This window comes from Pituophis catenifer, unplaced genomic scaffold (genome assembly GCF_029215685.1).
Source record: "Pituophis catenifer annectens isolate HBS135680 unplaced genomic scaffold, rPitCat1.0.hap2 SCAF_2, whole genome shotgun sequence".
In the NCBI taxonomy this organism is placed as follows: domain Eukaryota; kingdom Metazoa; phylum Chordata; class Lepidosauria; order Squamata; family Colubridae; genus Pituophis; species Pituophis catenifer.
Genome location: NW_027256882.1, coordinates 277,802,821 through 277,824,904, shown reverse-complemented (window position 1 = coordinate 277,824,904; position 22,084 = coordinate 277,802,821). Strand labels below are relative to the sequence as shown.

The window sequence follows — 22,084 nt, the reverse complement described above, 5'->3', positions numbered from 1 at the left end:
CATCAACACATGACATATCGTGACTTTTTCACCCTTCGCTAAATCAGGTGTGGGCGTGACAGCGCGTGACACGTCCAGCCCATGGGCCGCAAGTTTGACAGCCCTGGTCTAGATGGAAGGTAACCAGGGAGTGAGTGAGTAAGCAAAGAGCTATCCAAAAAAGGGTATAGGTGGCAAGCAACATAAAGTTGAACAAAGGCCAAATTACAATTTGAATGAAGTTAGAAATCACCTAATTTGCTTACAAATAACAATAAAATTGTAATACAATACATAAAGGTATAAAAAACCCTAAATGTCTAAAAAATATAAAGCTAGAAGTCAGTTTGTAGATGATTTGCTGTTAAATGTTTTATACTACATTTTAAAATCTAATATTTGAACATAAAGTAGGGAAAACTGAGAGGGAGATATATATATTCTGAAGATAAATAATGAGACCCAGGAATTCCATTTAATTTGTCTCCCCTTATGGTCGGTGATTTACAGTGCTCTCCTGTACATGTACATGTAATATGGAAATAAGTCCAATCAGGTAGTTTCCTCTCAGATAATTGGACAAAGAATTAATACAATAAGGGATAAACTGGTTCATAAAACAAATGTACCTATTAATTAATATCATTCATACAGGAATGAAAGAAACCTAAGTCTTTAATATTTATTAAGCATGTTTACACTGCAGAACAGTAGCTATCTGATTGATGACCGGGTTTTTTTTCTCAGAAAAAATAAAGCCATCAGAAGAAAAAAAAAAGAGGACCTGACTCAATAATACCACAAGTATTGTCATAAATTCTAAAACTAATTTTAAGCAAACTTAGAATTCTACAACACACAGGAAACACATGACAAATTAATGCATAATCAAGGTGGATTTTTTTGCCATGGTCCTGAAAGCAAACACACTACAGGCAGTCCTCGGGTTCAGCAATCATCCAAAGTTACAACAGCACTGAACAAGTGATACTTATGACCAATCCTCAAATTTCCATCTGTTGCATTAACCCCTGGCCATGTGCTCATGATCTGGGTGCCTGGCAACTGGTCCTCATTTTTGACAGGTTTCAGTATCCGTTGGTCACCTGATCACCATTTGCGACTTTCCCTGCCACTTTTCCACAAGCAACATCAACAGGGAAGCCAGCAGGTTGCAAGTTGATTTTGTCACTTTTCCTCCTGAGGAGACCCACTACAATATATGATCCCAGGGAGCTTGTACTCTGTAACAACTCCTGCTGATATGCATTTGCTAGTGGTCATCTGTACCCCTTAGTGCAGGTATACTCAAACTACGGCCCGGGGGCCAGATATGGCCCGCCAAAGCCATTAATCCAGCCCAGGCAGGACCATGAGGCTGCCCTGCCCACATCAACCCACCTACCCGCCAGCCCCCACCTGCCTTCTGGAGGCCAAGGCCAAAAATAGCACACGTGGAGGCCTCAGGAGGCCAAAAACAGGCCCATTTTGGGCAGCAGAGTGGTACTGGAGTAGTATTGTTACCCTCCCCAGCCTCCAGGGAAAGGGAGGGAGGGAGGGAGGGACACACACACAGGGGGGAGGGGGGAAGGAGACACACACACACACACACACAGAAACCGAAGTCCCTCATCTGCCCCAAAGACAGCCACATCTCTTCACTAACCTGCTTTCCACCCCCAGGAGCATAACAAATTAAAGTTTAATTTGTGTGTATTGTTTAATGGACTGCTAAATTGGCCATGCCCACCCAGTCACATGACCACCTAGCCACACCCACCCAGCCGGTCTAGTCCCCCCAACAGTCTGAGGGACTGTGAACTGACCTGTTTAAAAAGTTCGAGGACCCCTTCCTTAGTGCGTGCCTGCCTTCAGTGCCCCCTCGCCAGTCCATGCTGCCTAGCACTCACCTGAGGCTACCCAGTCCACCTGTACCTCCTAGCACCTGCTCACAGCATCCCTTGAGCTCCATAGTGTCTGCCTGAAAGACCCTCCTGCAGCACCCACATTTACCTCCTCACTCCTTGCCTGGGACTCCCACCTCTTCCCATTTAGCAACCTGCACAATTTGAGGATTACAATGACGGCCAGGAGTGCAAGGATTGCTCTTGATAAGCACATAAGACTTTACAACCACCAAACTTTACAACCATTACTTCATCACTTATCTTCAGGAATTCCAGCCCCAAATGCTGTTGTAATCAGAGAGCTACCTGTACTTATTAATACGTTACAAAGTTTCATCTTCCAACTTTAGTCCTACTTCCTGCTGTGAACTGACAAGACATTAGAAGCTTCATTTTGATACAATACGTACGTACGAATATTAAGTCCTCAGTTTGGGAACAAGCATTTCAACTTTTCACATACTGACATGACAGTAACAGCTAGTAATATAAAACTATCTTAAATATAACAGTGTTCATTTATATTTTGAACTCAAAACAGGGCTTTAATGCACAAAAGAACAGAATTTGTTTGTATTAGAAACAAATAGCCCATTACTACTGAAATAATATTAACAGAGCTGTGGAGTCGGGAGATAAATGTTCCGACTCCGACTCCGACTCCGACTCCTCTGTATTAATATGCGAATGTATTTTATACATTCCTTGAAGGAAAGAAAGGCAACATACATGTCATTACCACAGGACTACTGGCTGGGAAGCCAACAGTCTACTGTATTGAACAGTTTAAGCAAAAGACAAACACAATGAAAACAACAAAGTTTTATTAATTTTTTTTTATTAATTTAATTAATCAAGTTGCTGGATAGTAGCAGCAGGCATAAACATCAGGAACAGGAACTTTACCAGTTCAAAAATACAAACCACATTATTTGGTTGTTTTAGAACAAAAACAAAGCTTATCTATATGAACCAAAAACAAAATCTGTAAAACCTAGAAATGGTTTATATTAATCTTGAAATGTAGTTATAGGCTTAGCAAATGCAAATCAATTCAATGTAGAGTTCTAAGGAAGAGAATTGCCTCTGCCAGATCCTCTTTCATAGAGGCTCTTAAGTCAGACTTTATTATTTTTAGGGCTGAAAATAATCTTTCGACACTGACTTGGGTGGGTGGCATTGCAGTAACTATTCTGGCCACATCACTAACGATCTCTGGATAAACAAGGATGGCTTCTTCAACAGTAAGTTTTGATGAGCGATCATACTTTTCAACTTCTTTTAGTGCTTTATAAAACTCCTGTTGGAATTTTTTTATTTGGACATTTACTGGTTCTGTAACGCTTATGCGACGTCGCTTTCCTTTAGCAACTTCCATTTTGTCTAAGAAGGAATCAAAGTCTAATTCTTCGTTTGAAGAAGATGATTCTGAGTTACCACTATTGCTTAAAAGAACTCCATCCTCCTGTGGAGGTATTTCAGGTCGTAATCCCTTCATGCGAACTGCTACATCATAGAGGGCCTTTTTCCCAGTAGCAATCTGTTTACTGTTCAATAAAAGTCGGCTCATTGGGTCGACATAAATAGCCGCTAACAAGATTTCATTTTCCAGCAAAAGACTCTCTCTTTTCATCATTGAAGATGCAATGCCCTCAGCTATTAACCCTCCATTTTTGTTCAGGCGATATAACAGGCTCTTCCATTCCAAGAGGAATTTACCCGGGGTTAGATCATCACATTGCAACCTCTTGGTGACAGTGAAGGGGTGAGAAAGAAGGTTCTCCAGCTCTTTTGTTTGTGTCCACTGGCTTGCAGTTAATGCAAGATTTTCATTGTCCATTTCTTCTATGAAGTCTTTAAGTTCAAGCAAACGCTTCACCATTAAATAAGTGCTTCCCCAGCGAGTTGTTTGATCCAAAATGGCTCCTTTTCCTGCACGTCTTTTCAAAATTGCATCTGTTTTTGGGGCCCTGGCTGCAACAGTTACTTGCCGTAATTTGCCAATTAATGTAACTGCATGGCGATCTTTTAATCCATCTCTTATGGCAAGTTGCAGTGTATGAACAGCACATCGCATATGATGAATAGTAGCAAGCTTCAATGCTTCTTCAACAAAGTTGTCTAAAAAAATGTCAGCATTCTCTTCAGTTTCTAAACTTTCTCTAATACTTGCAGAGCTGTCTTCCTCTAAGTCTAATATCTGTTTGATACCTTCTTCATCTGCCTTCATCTTCTCAATTGTGCTCAACATGTTAGAAGCGTTATCTGTCACAACACATAAAATCTGTTCCTTTTTAATTTCAAAATCTTCTAGAACACCCTCCACTAACTTCTGAAGGTAATCACTGGTGTGATGTGCCTGAGTGTCCTTTACTCCGAGGGTCCGTGTTATTGTTTTGTTATTTTCATCCACAAATCTAACATTAATAGCGAAATAATTGACTCTGTGACGTGTGCATGCATCCATTTTAAGGAAGACAAAACGTCCTTTCATAACTTTCTGTAGTTCTTCCTTTTTACATTTGGCCTCCTCAATTATAAGTTTCCTTATACTTTCTCTTTCCAGAGAAACACCAAGTTTTTTTTGCCATTTCTCCATTTAGGCCTAAAAAGGCTGTCTGTGAAAAGAAGGATAGTGGTACACTATTCTTTACTACCATTTCAATAATGTGGTGTTTGAATTTTTCTGGTGTCATCCTTATGGTAACTTTGTCAGATATAAAGAATTTTCTTATTTGTGATTGTTCTCCAGTAGATTTCTGAACGTTTTTTGTCACAGAAGTAGATGCAATGTTTTCATTGCTATCTTTCTCATTCACGGCTTCTAACACTTTGGGATGAAAACGCTGTAAGTGTCTTTTCAAATTTGATGCTCTTGTAGGTGCATTTTTATCAGGCCCACTGAAACTGCTAATTTTTGCATCACATTGTTTTTCACCATCATCATCTTTTCTAATACATTGGCACACGTAATGTTTTCCATCACTTGATAATGCAAAGTGCTCATAAACAGTAGACTTTGTTGTGTTTGTTGTTAGCAGTCTTTTTGCCATTGTTTAGGATGCCTCTTTCCCTAAAATATAAAATATGTTATACTAACTGGCATATAATTAGATTTTTAATATCAACATACACAGTCTTGTAAGTTGTACGTACATGGCTTTATACAAACAAATAAGCTATATATCCCAGCACTAAACCTAGACATGATTTGTCCTATACAATATAAACACTTACAGTTGAATCCAAGAAGCTGTTCCACCAAGTTCTTCTAAGCCAGTGGTTCTCAACCTTCCTAATGCCGTGACCCTTTAATACAGTTCCTCATGTTGTGGTGACCCCCAACCAGGGGTGGGTTCTAAATTTTTTTACTACCGGTTCTGTGGGCGTGGCTTATTTTGTGGGCATGGCTTGGAGGTTATGTGACTGGGTGGGTGTGGCTAGCTGGTCATGTGACCGGGTGGCCATGGCTATGTGTATAGAGGGCTGAAAAAAGTCATTTCTGACAGGTCCTCGCACTTTTGACTGGTCCTCACACTTATGACCATCCTCACATTTATGCCCGTGCAGCATTTTTAACAACCATGTCACTCATTTCACAACTGCTTCTCTTCACCATGGTGACAAGATAGGGCAAAAACGTAAAATGTGAGGACAGTCGTAAGTTCGAGGACTGGTCAAAAGGGAGAGGACCAGTCAGAAATAACTTTTTCAGCCCTCTGAGTAGTCCATATACATAAAAGGATACAGCAATAGAGAGGGATGAAGGAAGGGAAGGGAAATTAGAGTAGGAGTGAGGGTAAGAGAGGGAGGAAGAGAGGAGGAGAAGGAGAAAGGAAGAGGAAGTAGGGAGGAGAAGAAGAGGGTGAGGAAGAGAAAATAAGAAGGAAAGAAAAGAGAGAGGTGGTAGGTTTGAGGAGAAAGATTGCTGTACAATAAAAAAGATGAAAGGGAAGAAAGCCAACCCCAAACAAATATAAAGATATTAAGATAAAGAATGAATTGTTAAACTTTAAAGAATAAAAGAGAACAAATATGAATAAATAACAATAATTAGAAACACACATACAAACATACAATGTATTTTCTTTGAACAGAGTATTTGGCCGGTTCATAAATTTAAACAGTGTTTAGTCATGTTTAAAGTTTAAGCTAACAATCAGAGTTACAAGTTTTTATAGCCTTAGCTGAATGACAGCAGTTTTTCCAATGGTTTACAGCTTCAGTCTTGAACTATTGACCCTCCATTCCCTTCACTTATGCAAGTGTCTCTAGTCCTGCAAAAAACATATTTACTTAATCCCTTATCAGTGAGAGGCTAGGTTACCCATGGGCGCTGCGTTCCCTGTAACAGCAGAACACAACACTATGGAAAGTATAAGTATTGCCACTCCTAATTGTGCGTTGCGTGCCTTATAGTGAAGCACATGAAAAGCATGCTTCTTCACGGTCACTTAACGTGTTCATTTTGCGGTTACGTGAGGCACTGCATGCATTGGTCTTTATTCTTACAGTAGAGAAGTCATTAATTATAACTTTTTGTGAATTGGGACATTTAAACTTGCTTTTTTTAAAATTCCAATCTAAATTTAGTAGGAGTCGGAGTCGGAGTCAGTGCATTGTTTGCCGACTCCGACTCCGACTCCAGGTACCCAAAATTTCCTCCGACTCCGACTCCTCGACTCCGACTCCGACTCCACAGCACTGAATATTAATAAACTGAATCTGAAGATACCTAAGATATCTAAAGGCAAGTTTTAATTTGATGCTAAAAACAAACCAAGAAAGATGCTTTTATTTCAAGTAGATATAATCATAACCTATTGGGGAGGGGTGAAAAAACTCCTTTACATAAATCATTCATCTCTAAAATAAAGTATATTTACTCTTTCGTTTTTCTCCACAAATGTTATAATATAAAGCAGGAGTATCAAACTTAGATTTGGCCCGTGGGACCACCCTGGAAAGAGGGAAGGACTGGCCAGCGGTGCCTTATCCCATCCCAGGCCGACCGGGCACTGATCTACAACCTGGTGGTGGCTGGCAGCATGCTGTAGGAGGCTGGGGCAGCCGAAAACAGAGCTCAGGAAGGCTGTACGCGCCCCTCCCAAGCTCTGTTTTCGTTGGCAGAGTGCTGGAGGAGGCCGTGGCAGCCAAAAATGGATTCCCCCAGCCCCACCCAGGCATCCCCAACACAAGTGACATTGAGCTGGCCATGCCCACCCTGGCCACGACCCCAGCCCCTTGAGATCAAATGCGGCCCTCAATGAAATCGAATTTGAAACCCCTGATATAAAACTACATGAGAAACATTTTCTTGCATATGTAAAAAAGAAACAAGCCAAAATAGTAAAAATGCAACAGATGTTATTGCATAATTTTATATCTATATCCCACCTGAATGATTTTGTCTGGGTTTGAGAACTAAGGAAGTTGTTAGTACCTCTACGGGAGACCACCAGGGAATAGCAAAGCTGCACACTTGAGTGTCAAAAGTCTACTAGAAAGCAGCCATAATTAATTTTTGTATTGTTTCTATGAAAACTAAATGGATGAGTGAGCTTTCCCTTTCTACTGAAACTCCATTTTACAACTTTGCAAAACAAACTTTTAAATCCTTCTCTGATGTAAAAAAACGCAGAGCACATAAACCTATATGTAATACTGTATTACACCCCAAAAACGAACTGGTATATCTTGCATGGAAAATATGACAATTCAGCAATTATATATTGTTACAAAAACATGACAGTACCATAAACTTATTTATGAATGATCAGTCTAAAAGTTTCAAAGTACTCTACTTCAAATGACACCACCTATGAAATTACTGCAGAACCTGACTGATCTGCAAGGAAAGGCTTGGTTAAGATTTGACTGGAAAACACCATACAATTCCAGGGCTTTAGGCTACACTGGGAAACTGAAGAAATATCCAGTGAAAAGCAATGGAAAACCATGAATGTACTGTTACCAGGAAAATTTCATGGCTGCACCCATGTAGTGTAGTCACTAGACTTAAAAGGACATATTTAGATTATTGCCCTTGAAAATGAATTGCAAGCTACAATTTGCCCAAAATATAGTAGCCCAGCTATTAACACAAAGGGTTAGATTTAATAGAATTGCACCTGTTCTTCAGTCATTGCAGAGATGCTAACTGGCATCCCATGTTAATTTAAATTGCTAGCAATCACTGATAAAACTCTCTATGGCTTGGTGCCCTTTTACTTATTTGACAGACTTTCTCTCACCCATCTTTTGGACATACATCCGAACGGTTCATCAAAGATTTTTCAAAGTTCAACTATGTACTGTTTATGGGTTCATCCTAGTCTACATACTCATTGACTCCTCAAAAAAGTTTAGAATTAGTGAAACGAGGCTTACTTTTGCAAAAATGTTGATTCTCTTTCAGTAAGACTTGTCCCTTTGTATGTTTTGACTATTTTCTCTTTAATAATATTTTCTACCATACTATCTAAAAAGATGTTAAGCTAACTGAACTATAATTTCCCATTACCTTCCTTGATTTTTAAATCAAAATCGTACCAGCTCTTTTCCACTTCTCAGGAACAAATTCAGATCTTAAAAGTTGCATATTTCCAATTTTACATTTTAATTCTTTTAAGAATCCTTGGATAGATATTTTATAGGGCTGGAGATTGAATTATTTTTCATTTTATAACTTAATTTTTTTCCTTACTATTTGTCTCTGTTGACTTGACTCCCTTGCTTGGAAACTGTCCTACATTATCACTGAACCTTTAGCCAATACATTGGCAAGGAGAGCTTACATCCCTATTGCTCAGGGGTGTCAAACTCACATCATCACGTGATGTATCGGGTTTTTCCCCCTTTGCTAAACCGGGCATGGGTGTGGCCAGTGTGTGATGCATCTGCCCCATGGGGCGGAGTTTGACAGGCCTGCTATAGCTATTCACTAATTTTTGTTTCATACTTAGATTTTCTCCCAAGCAAACCTTCATACTACTTTTCCACTGTCCATATCCTAGGAATTTATCAGGGTCTATAAACAAGGAAGGTAGCAGAATGCCTGAAACTCTAAGGTTGGACATCTCAAACTTCCTCTCCCAGAAGCCCTCTGGGTTCTGAACCCCATTTAGGTGATAAGAAATGGGTATACTGAGCTATTGCATCTTCATACTGATAATTTATGTGATAGTCAGGAAGCATATCATACAATACTGGGCTAGAATAAATAATTAGAACCAAAATTACATCAGCAAGTACAAAAGTCACTGTGCTGTTTAATGTTAACAAACTAAGATAATATCAACAGGAAGTGTCAACATAATCCAAATAGGCAGAGAAGATGAATTTATTCTAGGCTTTTATCTTCCTAAACTACAGATTCACAAGGGATCTTCAATGGGAGATTTTTCTATGTGGGAGAAAGGCTATGACAGGTCTAGACAAAATATTTAGTGCAGAGAAATAACATTAACAGGTGTATTGATAGCTTTTTAGTAATGATGGAGAAAATTGTGAATATTTCATACTTCAAGAACAAATTATTTAATTTTATATGAAATATAATAAAGCCTGGTCCACAATTTGTTGTGATTGACAGAATCAAAACCCTACATATAAACAATAAAGGATTAACATTTCATGCTGTCCTTTTTTGTAACTGGAATAAACATCTGTTTTCCATACATGCTAGAAAACATCAAGTACCAGCTGCATCATACTGTAGGATTTTAAACAAATATCCTGGTATTTCATCAGTTGTTTTGATGGTAGCAATATTTTCTAATTACAATCAATATCTGGTTTTAGTCAGTGTATAAAACTTTACATTTATTTAATCCTTATATTAATACCATGTATTTTTTTATACCATTTCCAGTAGATTTTTGCTTTCTTTCATTTCTGTAGTCTTTTTAAAAAGTTCTTGTTCTTCCCCTTTGGTTGCTATTTTTATTACTGTACATTACATATTTAAATGTAACATCTTCTCATGTTGCTTTTCTTTGAAACTCAGTTGTTACACAAATTTTATTGTCTTTTGCAGCAATTTTCAACTCCCCACCAGACAGCAATTTCCACTCTTCCTCCCCCACCTTTGGGATATTTTTGTTCGTTTCATTTTTAATTATGCTTTAATTTGCAGTATAGAGTTGTTCAAGTACTTAATGTGTCATATCTAATCCATTAAATCTATTCTTTACCTTCAATTGATAATTTGCTGAAGTTGCATCTTCTTAGGGTCTTTTTTTAGCTGTAATTTTGTAAGAGGGATTTCATAATCTGAGTGTCTTTCTGCTGACTAAATAGAGCTTCCTTTATCTTTGCTTTCATAGTAAATAGTCAATCTGATTTCAGCAGTGTTTCTGAAAAAAGGCATTTGCTGTAACACTGATTTTTTTTTTTTTTTGGCAAATTCTATTGGTTTTGTACAGAGGTTCCTTAGTCCAGATGCTATTCTACTTCCACTGTAGCATTTCCATCTTATATAACATCTTTTTTGACTGTTGTGTTAGCAAAGTGTTTCAAGTCATCTCAGAACTATTTGGTTTTTACTTTTCCAGAATCTGTGATTGAACTATCAGTGTAATACTGATTGGTTTGCCTTAGACGCAAATTAAGATTCTATTATTTTCTGGATTATGTGCAAGCACTTACTTTAAAACATTTTGTTACTTCCCACACCTATTAACAGACAATGATTCTGAAAGTGTATAGCTGACTTGCCGTAGCCTGAAATTGAAAATTCCTCAGTTGCAGCATGATCTTCAGGTTTGAAAAAAATAAGTCTATAAACTAAATGATACTTATTTTTCATTACAGTAGTCCTTAACTTATGATCAGCTGTTCAGTAAATGTTCAAATTTACAATGGACTCCTCAGGGGTACTTAAAGACCTGGATTCTAAGTTCCACAGTCCGTTGTCCCGTCCCCCCGCCCCAGGTATATGATTGCATTTTGGGTGCTCAGCAACCAACCCATATTTATGGCTGTTTGCAAGTGTCCTGCAGTCACACGACTAGCATTTACTTCCAGTTTCCAGAAAAGAATGCACATTGCAAACAATGGATCTGCAGACATGTTACTGGTTTAATTGAGCATTTGCTAACAACTCCTGCAAAGTCATAAAAGTGGATATAGTCACATGGTGACTTCTTAACAACTGGAACAATATATAACTATAATTTTCGGATCAATTACAGTCGTGAGTCAATGACTATCTGCTTGACTACTTGCCATTTCAGGGTTACTCCAAATTATGGAAGTTAGATTTCTATAGCGACTTCAAACAATAATAGAATCTATATCCCAAGAGAGCTTAGTGAGACTAGCTGTACTTAAAAATATACCTATTGAAAATTTTCATTTACAAATGCTTTTAAAATTCTCAACTCCAGAATATTTAACTGTTCTTTATAATTATTATTTACTGTGAGAAAAGTGATAGAGAAGGAGCCTTTACATTTAAATATTAAATGTAATTCAATATTAAAAGCTTGCAAAGCAATTCGTTTTGAGGCAAAAGTGTACTAACAACTTTATATATATGATGCAGAATGTTAAACACTACCCTGCCTGCACAAAAGTTGACAAAAAAACAAAAATTGTTCTCCATTCCAAAAGATACGTATCAGTATATCAATACTATATCAGAATTTTTAACCAAATAGCATCACATTCTGATTCCATATTCAGAATTACTGCTAAACTCATCATAGGTACGGAAGGCTAATGCCAGGAATCCTTCTATCACACCTGGATAAAAACTCTGCAGCCAAGACTGCCTTTGTGAATCTTTGTTATTAATGGTACTGCTGCTAATACTGCAAATCAACAGATCAGAAATAAAATTAAATACTCATATGAGAACTGTAAAGAGGACAGCTTTATCGCACATTAATTCGTTATAAATTCTGATGAGTATCAATGGTTTATAGCGGGTGTCGGCAACTCATGGCTCCGGAGCCACATGCAGCTCTTTGGGCCCTTTGCTATGATTCCCTGTCAGATGATCCCACCACTGGCTGGCCCGGCCCCTCGCCCTCCCCTCTGTCACTCCTCGCCTTAGACAGTAAGGGCGATGGCGGCGGATTGGGGTGGAGAGAAAGTCGCATGTCTCCCTGAGTGATCGAAGTGTGCACAGCACCAACAAGGGCCGGAAAAAGAAGCAAGTACAGGGCCGCTTCGCTTCCGCTCTGGAATATGGAGTGAGTCTCCATCCGCCGCCGCCGCCCTTACCTTCTCAGGCAAGGAATGACTGGGAGGGGAGGACAAGGGGCGGGGCCAGCCAGTGGTGAGTTCAGCTGGCAGAAAGCCACAGCAGGGGGATGAAAGAGCTTCATTTATCTGGGAACCTGAAATGATTCTTGATTTAAATCATATGGTAAAAAGCACCCAAAGAAGAAAGAACAACATCAGCAGAAAAAAAAGGGGGGAGAAAGAAAGAGATGAGAGAAAGAGACAGAGAGGGAGAAAGAGACAGAGAGAGATGAGAGAGAGAGAGAGAAATAGAAATAGAAAGAGAGAGAGAGAGAGAGAGAGAGAGAGAGAGAGAGAGAGAGAGAGAGAGAGAGAGAGAGAGATACCTGTTTCCCAGAGAAAAGAAAATACCGGGAGCCACAAAACCTGGGTAGGCATGGCTGGGGGTGTTATGTGACTGGGTAGGAGTGAGTGATGTCAAGTTGGCCATTCCCAACCAGGTTTTGTGGCTCCCGGTGTTTTCTTTTCTGCAGGAAATGGATCCAAATGCCTCTGAGTGTTTAAGGTTGCAGACCCCTGGTTTATAGTTACCTATCTTTTGAGAATATCTGTAAGAAGCAACTATTACTGAGTCAGTCATCTTTTAAGCAAGACAGTAACAGCTCTTTGAAGGTAATGTTTTTTGTATTTACTTCAATTTGTACCTTATCTAAGAAATATGAATGCCTCTTTCCATCAGGATTATCATTTGGTAGCTACAGAATATGAATCAATTGTTAAAGAAGTAACTCAGAGGAGACAATTAAAGATTTGGAAATCTTTACCATCTTTAAGTCAACGTGACATGGCAAGACATACTGTTTGACTTTATTTAAGTGGAATTGAATTTCCTAACAACAAGTGATATCACAGCATAAAACTGCAGCCTACACCCTACCTCATCACAAGAAGTTGATTCTTATCCATGAAGCTTGTACCATTAAAAATCTATTATAAAAATACCACACGACATTATTATCAAGTTGGGCTTAATGCAACAGGTTCCAGATTTGTTTTCTCAAAGGTAATTTTAATTTGTAAACATACTTAATAAATCTTTCCTTTCTAGGAAAAACATGTGTTTATATGAGGTTTGTGGCATTTTCTACATAAAATAGCCATGTTTAATGGATAAGTTTGCTCATGTAATTTCCAACTCTTCTGTTCTTTTTCTTAGGCACACTAATTACGTTAGTGTAACAAAAAGTGTCAACTTCTAGCCCACAATTCTAAGGGACCAATACAAGTAAAAGAGAGGGAGTAGGAAAGGAATATACAAATAGTGAAATTATGGTCTCAGTGTTATGGCTTGCACTAGCATGTCAGAGCAAAAACTGGTATGTTAATTTTGCATACTGTAAGACAACTCAAATAAGAAACAAAATAATCATCTCCCCTCCTCTCTCTCACATACACAAGCAAACACTTTTCTGAGGAAATTTGAGGCTAAATTACTTTCTAATTACAGGCCTGTTGAATTTTCCTGTTATATAGTATATTTTCAAAGCTTAGAGCTGGGATCCCCTTCCCCAATGTAATGGTAAACACATATTTATTCCCATTGTAAATAACGTTTCTAAATTGCTGGCTTTCTCAATTCCAGCCAATTATAGCTGCTTGAAAAAAAGCTTGAACAAGAATGCCCATTTTCCTGCTATCTTCAATCAACTCCTCCGTTCTACACACACACACACACACACACATTCATTATAATTATTCTTCATTTCTTTAAACCTGTGAATCATCTCTTGAATGATTTCTGCTGTAACGAGCAATAAAGGGGGAAGGCTTTGCAAGGAGAAGGGGACTCAAGTCAGCTGGGCTCCCACAACTCAGTGGCTAAAAAGTGGCCAGTTTGTGGCACAGCATGAACTCCACCAATCTATGGCCCAATGAAGCGTAAAACAGGGAAACAACTTGGTCAGTTTGCGTTGCGCAAACTGAAACAACCTGAACCCATGGACTTCTAAATCCTGAGCCTTTACCCTGAAAAATCAAGAAAATAGCACTTTTTTTTTTAGTAATTAAAAGAGAGCCCCTTTTGTGGGTTGACTTCCTTAAAGGCTGTGTAGACTTGTAGAGCATCAGAGGAAGGCAGCTGCAGCCCCCCAAAAGTAAAAAAAAAAAAAAAAATCTGGAAAAAGGCTACCAGATTCCAGATGACTTGCTAGGGTAGACTAACCCAGTATTCCACCTATAATGAATGGTTTCTCTTCACTACCCTGACTTAGTGGCTAAGACACCAAGCTTGTCGATCAGAATGGTCGGGCGGTTCGAATCCCGAGTACCCTGTGTGAGCAAGGGGTTGGACTAGATGACCTCCAAGGTCCCTTCCAACTCTTGTTACTGTTACCCCAATAACTCTGGGTGAGGATTCCTCTTCCTCCTGCAATATCAATCTCTTGCTTCTTCAATGGCTCTCTCAAGATCCCCTTCCCCCATTTAAGGCTCCAGGAGGCTCTAAAACCCACTCTTCCCAACTAGGCTGGCTGCGGAAGCTAGGCTTTCGTCCAAACACATCGGGCCGGCGCTATGCCGGGAATGTCCACCCCACGGCCTCTTCAAATCCTTCCCCCGCACCTCGCCCCTTGTTCCCTCATAATCCGCTCGCCGTCCCTCACCTCCCGGTCCTTGAGGCCCAGCAGCAACACCTCCTCCATGAGCGTGAGCCGCGTTTCCTTGGAGTCCCCCTTCTCCTCTTCCCCCTGCTCGTCTCGCCGGTCTTCCTCCTCCGGCCCACCGCCGCCGCCTCCCCCGCCGCTGCCGCCGCCGGCCCCCCGGTCTTTGTCGGCCGCGCTGCGCGAAGCCTCCGTGCGGCGTTGCACCAGGCCCGAGCTGCGCTGGGTCAGCGAAGTCATGACGCGGCGGCGGCAGCGGCGACAAGAGAACGGAGCCTGCGACCCCGGAGGACCCCGCTCGGCGGGCGGAAAGCGGCAGGAGCCCCGGGAGGCCGCAGCCTTCTCCCTCCGCTCCCGCAGGCAGGGCGCAGGCCCGCCGTCGTCTGTAGGCCAGAGACGGAATGGGCGGGCCGGTTCCGCCTGTTGCGGCACTCAAAGCGGCGACGGCCGGGGCGGCGGGGGCGACTTCGGCGGCGTCTCCTCCAATATGGCGGCGCGGGCTCCCTCGGCTGACGCCAGCAGCGACGGCGGCGGAGGCGGAGGATGTGGCATAATAGGCGGAGGGAGAAGGGAAGGGAGGCAGGCCGGCTTCTCTAGAGCCCGCCCGCCCGCTCGTTCGGCCGCCGGCCCTGCACGGCCGACGTGGCCGGGTCGCTCCGCCCTTCCTCGGCGGGAGAGGGGCTGCTTGAGGGGCTGTGGAAAACGTGGGCTTCTTATTTATTTATTAGAATTTGTCAAACAAAAACCGAGAGCAAGAATAAGAGAATAAAAATGCAACGACAGGGACGATAGGCCCCTCCCTCTCCTGACCACTTAAGTATTTATTTATTATTTATTTATTTATTTATTTTATTTCTATACCGCCCTTCTCCCGAAGGACTCAGGGCGGTGTACAGCCTGATTAAAAGCACAAAGACAGACAAAATTTAAAAATAATTAAAATTATTAAATAATTGGCTCAATTATAAAACCCCCAAATTTAAAATCCCACAATTAAAATCCCACAATTAAAGTATGAAGTAAGGTTCCACGGAAGTCAATTTGTGACTGAAAAATTGTGAAAATTTGTAGCTGAGACAACTGGTAGAGCATTCCAGACGTTGACAACTATGACAGAAATCCTATTTTTTTACAGTCAAGTTTAAAACGTTTTACATTGAGGTTAAGCGGTTGTTAGCGCGCGTATTATTGCGATTAAAGCAAAAAAAAAATGTCATTTACAGGTAAAAGGTTACTAGGTATAATTTTGTATGCAACAGCTAGGTCTGAGCGCAAGCGACGCAGTTCTCAGTTATCCAAACTGAGAATTGTTGTGAGGGGAAAAGGAGGAGTGTATTTGCTGCCTTGAGGTTACCTATTAAGAAAAAGGAAAGGGAAAGGAAGATTATTCCCTCAGACAGAAGCCAATGGACAAACAAATAGAACAATAGTCAAATTGTTTGACTTCTTTATTTCTTAAATTCTGTACTTCTGTTCTAGAAGAACTTTACAACTAACAATTGGTGTCACAACTGATTTTTCCCTGTTCCTGAACACGCTCAGAAAATTGATTATAATTTTTATATCTTTGCAAGCCCTTTTCATATAAAGAGTTTGTGCTTCATTTTGAATACTTCTATGCGTATAAAATAGAGGGGCACAATGGGTTCAGTAGTTAAGACACTTGAGTTTATCAGCTGACAGCCCAGTGGTGGGTTGCTACCGGTTCGCCCGGTTCGGGTGAAGCGGTAGCAGCGGTGGCGGGAGGCTCCGCCCACCTGCCCGGACATCATCAAATACACTCTGGGCATGCGCAGAAGCTTCTGTGTATGTGCAGAAGTGGCACGCGTGCGCGAACCAGTAGCAAAGGTAAGTGAAAACCACCCCGTGACAGCCCAGTACGAGACCCAAACACCGCACGATGGGGTGAGTTCCTGTTCCTGCCCCAGTTCCTGTCCATGTAGCAGTTAATAAAAATGTGAATAGAAAATACGTATAATCCTGCTGGCCACATGACCACAGAAGCATTTTTGAACAATGCTGACTCCCTCGGCTAAGAAACTGAAATGACATCCCTTAGAGTCAGACATGACTGGACAGGAGATACCTTTATCTACATATGTAAAATAATGTCATCTAGACACTAATACGTCATTCAGTGCATAAACAAAATTACAACCCTTCCTGCATATGTGCTTACCAGAGGTGGGTTTCAGCAGGTTCTGACCAGTTCTGGAGAACCGGTAGCGGAAATTTTGAGTAGTTCGGAGAACTGGTAGTAAAAATTCTGACTGGCCAACCCCCATCTATTCTCTGCCTCCCGAGTTCCAGCTGATTGGGAGGAAATGTGGATTTTGTAGTAACCTTCCCCTGGAGTGGGGAGGGAATGGAGATTTTACAGTATCCTTTCCCTGCCACACCCACCAAGCCATGCCACGCCCACCAAGCCACACCCACAGAACCGGTAGTAAAAAAATTTGAAACCCACCACTGGTGCTTACATGTATATGCTTATATTCTCAAGAATACACAGACACTCATGGAACTAAGTTGATTTGTACACAAGCACCACCATTGTGGGTTCCAGGATAGAAATAGGTGGCAGGTTACTTCACAGAGAAGACTGACTTAAGTGAAAATTATGATACTGTCCAAAAAATGCAAAGAAAAATTTCAGAGCCCTTGTTACAAAAATAGCATGCATGCTTCTGAGTTTACCATGATGTTTTCTGGAAAGAGGATAAAAGCATTTCCAGTTAATTACAGTCTAAAGATGGAGCTTGAGTTCATTGAAGACAGATTGGGTTCATCTCGTGCTGCATTTAGTTCCATCTATCACCTTTGTCCTAGCAGCTTTGAAAAGTATTATATACTATAATACATCAGGACAATATATATATATATAGTAATAGGTTAATAATTACTCCAAAATTACTCCAAAATTAGGATTTATATACAGGTTTTCTAGCAGCTGAAAAACAGGAAAAAAATTGAATTTAGGTGCTACAAAAGGTGCTTAAAAATAAATATCAACATGTACTTATTGATAAACTCAATTGAAACATCTGAGGATTGTGTTTGGCCATGCAGAAGATTCGCATATGGATATGCTTTTATTTAGGTATTTATTATTTATTTAGGTTATTAATTAGATTCATTTATTTGATTTATATCCTGCATTTCATGCAGATGTCCATTTACTTGGGAAATAAGTGATAATATACCACTGGCATTGACAAAATCACCATCAATCAATTGCAAAAAGCAGCTTTACTTAGAACAGCTTACATCCTGTGACACTATCTTTAACACTACAAAACAACATCTGCCTATCCTATGTCATTGAGAAGAATTCTATAAGTGGATAAAAATGCCAAACATTTAAACAAAAATGTCTAAACAGCTGGCTAAGTAACAAACCGTAATAATTATGATTGCATTATATGTTATATATAAAGTACTATTTATGAGCACTGTGAAAACTTTGAACCTTGTGGGAACAGCCTGATGAAAGAGGGGCTGCTTAAGTGAATAGCTGAGAAAGGCTGTGCTAGCATTTCTTCCAAATGATTTCTGAAGCACGCATAACTCTGCTGTCTATATCTGCACACCTACAGTATATAAATGATTGTAAGGTCAGTGTCAAGAATGTGGAATAATGTTACTGCAGGTCCATCAAACAAGTGATCTTTATTAGCCACTGATGGTTTATCTCAGAAACAGTGACTCTCCAACCTTTGAATATGTTTATACAATGTAAGCTTCAGAGCTGTTGTTCTGTGAACTGCGTTTGCTAATAATGTTTCTAGAAGTTTGTTGCAACAAAAATGCAAGATGGTTCTTTTGGTATTTAACACATTGTGATATATAGTCTAGTTTCAAGATGTCAGAAGCAAAGCGTATTCCAAAATAACCCAAGAAATGGTAGGGTAACTTAATGAGATTTATTGCTAGGGAGCAAAGATCCTTACAATTTATTAGCTTGCTGAAGGATTTTATCATCAAGATACATTCTTATTGCCTTATTTGACACCACAATATATAAAAGCTAAAATGCTTAGTGTCAGCACTTTCAGAGAAAAAAAATGAATATATTATCAGTATATTCCTTTTCTCTGTCAGAGGCAAGAAGATATGTTTTATTTGGTTAATTGGGAATGATTCCAAATCTGGAATATACACTTGTGCAAGTTTTAATCTCTGTTTCAGCCAGAAATGATCAGTTTCAACTAGCAATTATATTTACCAGTGCAATTTCTGGTAATGAAACCTTTCTAAAAGTAGATTGTTTCCTTAGAAGACATTGGTCTAAAGGAGAATCTAGTTTCTTTCTCCACAAGGGATATTTCTAATACATCAGGACAATATACTCACAATATAACCAATATTCTTCTTTACTGATTTTCTTTGGCGGGAAAAAATCTAAAGTAATTGTGATAAAAGCTAGAAAATTTACAAAGAGCCCTGAGACTTTTAGGAGTCTCAGAGTTGAAATAAAACTTATCATTTCTCCCCTTATCCTTGTTCCTCACCATAATTGGCAATTTGCTAAGAGAGCAAGCATTTTACATTTTCTCTTGTCCTATATATTTTCTTTCAGATTCTTTGTAAAAGTATCACTTCCTTTGTATGTATGACAAAATTCTTACACATATGCAAAAATAGGGTGTTCCCAGGTAACAAATTGTATTCTGCTCCTTTCCTGAACAGTGTCAACACACTGCCATGGTTATGTATCATCTTGCCTGTCTACACTTATACAACCATCTGATCAGGAGAGAGATAAATATAAATTGTACATTTCCTTTGTAGCTCCAGGTCTTCGTGAAAGGTTTCTGGGAGACTGCATTGCTAGAAGGCATAGGCTTTCCTCACCAGGAAATTTAAGTCTGCTGCGACTGGGTGAGGGAGTCCTCCAGCAACAGATGGTTTTTTGATGCCTTCCATCTTCTCACAAAGATGCTTGCTCTTTATCTGATACACCTTCCAGCATCTTAGCAGTGTGCACACGCATGCAGGAGTTAATTCCTTGTCTGCCTATTGTTCTGACCTAGGCTTCCCCAGCAATATGAAGCTCAGTCCTCGTCCCGATAGGCCCCTTTTATTTAATTTACAGTGAATTCCTCTCCAGGAAAGTCTTTCCTCTCCCACAGTCTTTCAAGTTAGTTCACAATTACCGACCTTTATCAGGCTTGGAGAGTGGCCAGGCTGATATCTTGCAGATTCCACACTGTAACCGACAATACTTGGCAAGAATGCAAGAACAGATCTTCACCTAAATGAACTAATTGTCTCCTGCAAACTCTCCTCTCCTTCGCTCCACTTTATTCCCTATGGGAGGGGCCATTCACTGTCCACCTGTGGCTTTACTCCTGAGTCGACCCTTGTTCCTTAGCTGTTCCCTTCTCCTGCGCATGTGCACACTGCGCATGTGGACACTGGGAACAGAATCTAGCTGTTCTTCTGCCTCACTAATGTCCGACTCCGAAGGCAGCTGACAACTGTCAAGACGGCTCTGGCCCCAACTCTGCCTCTGACGCAGAGCCCTCGTCAGAGCCTTCCCCAGACTCCAGGACTGGCCCATGTTCCTCCCCAACCTCTTCACTGTCCAAATCTGCTGCCATATCCGCTGTCTGCTGGCGGGCCACAACACCTATAAAACTAGCTACTTCAGCTCACCAGATGCAATACATTGTTCCTCCTGATTTTCTGCTGCCTAAAATAATTTATTATGTCTGATTCACGAGAAAGTCAGGCCTGAGTAGAGAAGCCCAGGGGTTTATAAGGATTCTGGAAATAATGTTAATCAATCCTTGGTATCAAGAAAAATGAATTATTTTTCAGCGGTTGTACCTCCTGGAGTTGGCAGATAATAATCTCAAATGGCCACCCGGTTGTTCCCGCAAGACAGGTGAGCCAAATGCTAATGAAGCATTGGGCAGAAATATCAGTGCCACCTGTACTACCTTTACCCCCATCCTAATCTAATCCTACTTGATTGGATTGCAAGTGGACAATGAGGTGCCATCTTATTTATTTACAGTTCTAACATAGTCCAAAAACAAAATTCTTTAGAAGAATTCTAGGTAATTCTATGCACTTCCACCTTAGTCTCTATGCCAGTGATGGCTAACCTTTTTGCCATCACGTGCCAAAAGCGGGGGAGTGTGGAGTGGTCATGCACGTGTGTGCCCACACCCATAATTCTATGCGCCCTGCCCCCCCGTGCATGCATGCGCAACCCCACCCCCGTGCTCCTCCTGCTTTTGGCATGTGATGGCACAGTGGACCTGGTAGGCCCGTTTTTTGCCCTCCCCTGGCTCCAGAGGCTTTCTATGAGCCTAGGGAGGGCGAAAACAGCCTTCCCCACCACCCTGAAGTCCCTCCAGAGGCCGGAAACAGCCCATTTGCCGACTTCCGGTGGGCCCAGAAGGCCCGAAAATCAGCTGGCCAGCGCACGCATGCATGCTGGAGCTAAGCTAGGGCAACGCTCGCGTGCCCGCCAATATGGCTCCACGGCTGTATGCCTTCAAAATATATCTTTTATAACTCCAACAACAGGAGTTATTGACAAGTTCAAAGATTCCTACATGTAAATCAATCTGGACAGATTCATAGATTATCATTTAAACAGCTTTCCATTGTCCAAAACATTCACTTTGAAAAACTAATCTGAGTAGAACCAATTTCTAGTGTTACTTCATGTTAGTATAATTATCAGCAGTTCCTGAACAAATAGAATGCGCATACATTTTAGGCATTTACTTATCTACATACTGCATACTCTTAAGCAGTTCAACATTGAACAAAAGTTATTTTTTAAAGTGGGCCAGTGAACTAAAGATAAGTATAGATGGATATAACAGACTGAAGTAACTACCTTGTTCCTGTTTGGGTGGCACTTAATGTTAAGCAGGATTGGATTTAAGTCCTGTTTAGACTGGGAGGTAAAAAAAATATATATCTCCAAAGACATTATAAAACTATTTTCCTTTTGTTGCATGGATGTGTCTTTGTCATTCCCAAAAATGGAGTTTGTGCACAAGGAAGCCTGTGCCCTTAATTTATTTGCATGTTGCCTGTTTTCTCCCTTATTGCATCAGCACCATAGCACATTTAAAGATCATGCTTCAACTCTCACATCCAGCAAGAGAAAACATGTTCTTATATTTATATTTACCACATACATTTATCTGTGACAACTTTCTCCAACCAGGAGAACTTCTAATTACCACATTCTCAGTGTGACTTCTGATAAACCTGCAGTGACATAGTGAAACCATGTTGACACTAAGCTGAGGAGGAGGTATATTTGAAAAGCCCAGCAAATTCTAAGCCAACAGACCCTGTATTCAAGCAGAGTAAGATCTT

At 40.4% G+C, this 22,084-nt stretch overlaps 1 protein-coding gene across 2 annotated transcripts in view; it reads right to left on the bottom strand.

Moving 5' to 3' along the window:
* GOLPH3 (golgi phosphoprotein 3) overlaps positions 1 to 15,231 on the bottom strand; it is a 35,043-nt gene extending 19,812 nt beyond the window's left edge. For both annotated transcript variants that reach the window (XR_011600089.1, XM_070938914.1), the window contains exon 1: positions 14,738 to 15,231. Coding sequence is in view for 1 of the 2 variants with exons in the window: in XM_070938914.1 (XP_070795015.1) it covers positions 14,738 to 14,974 (237 nt within the window). In the remaining variant the exon portion in view is untranslated. The remainder of the gene's footprint in view (positions 1 to 14,737) is intronic.
* Between the last annotated feature and the right edge of the window lie 6,853 nt (positions 15,232 to 22,084).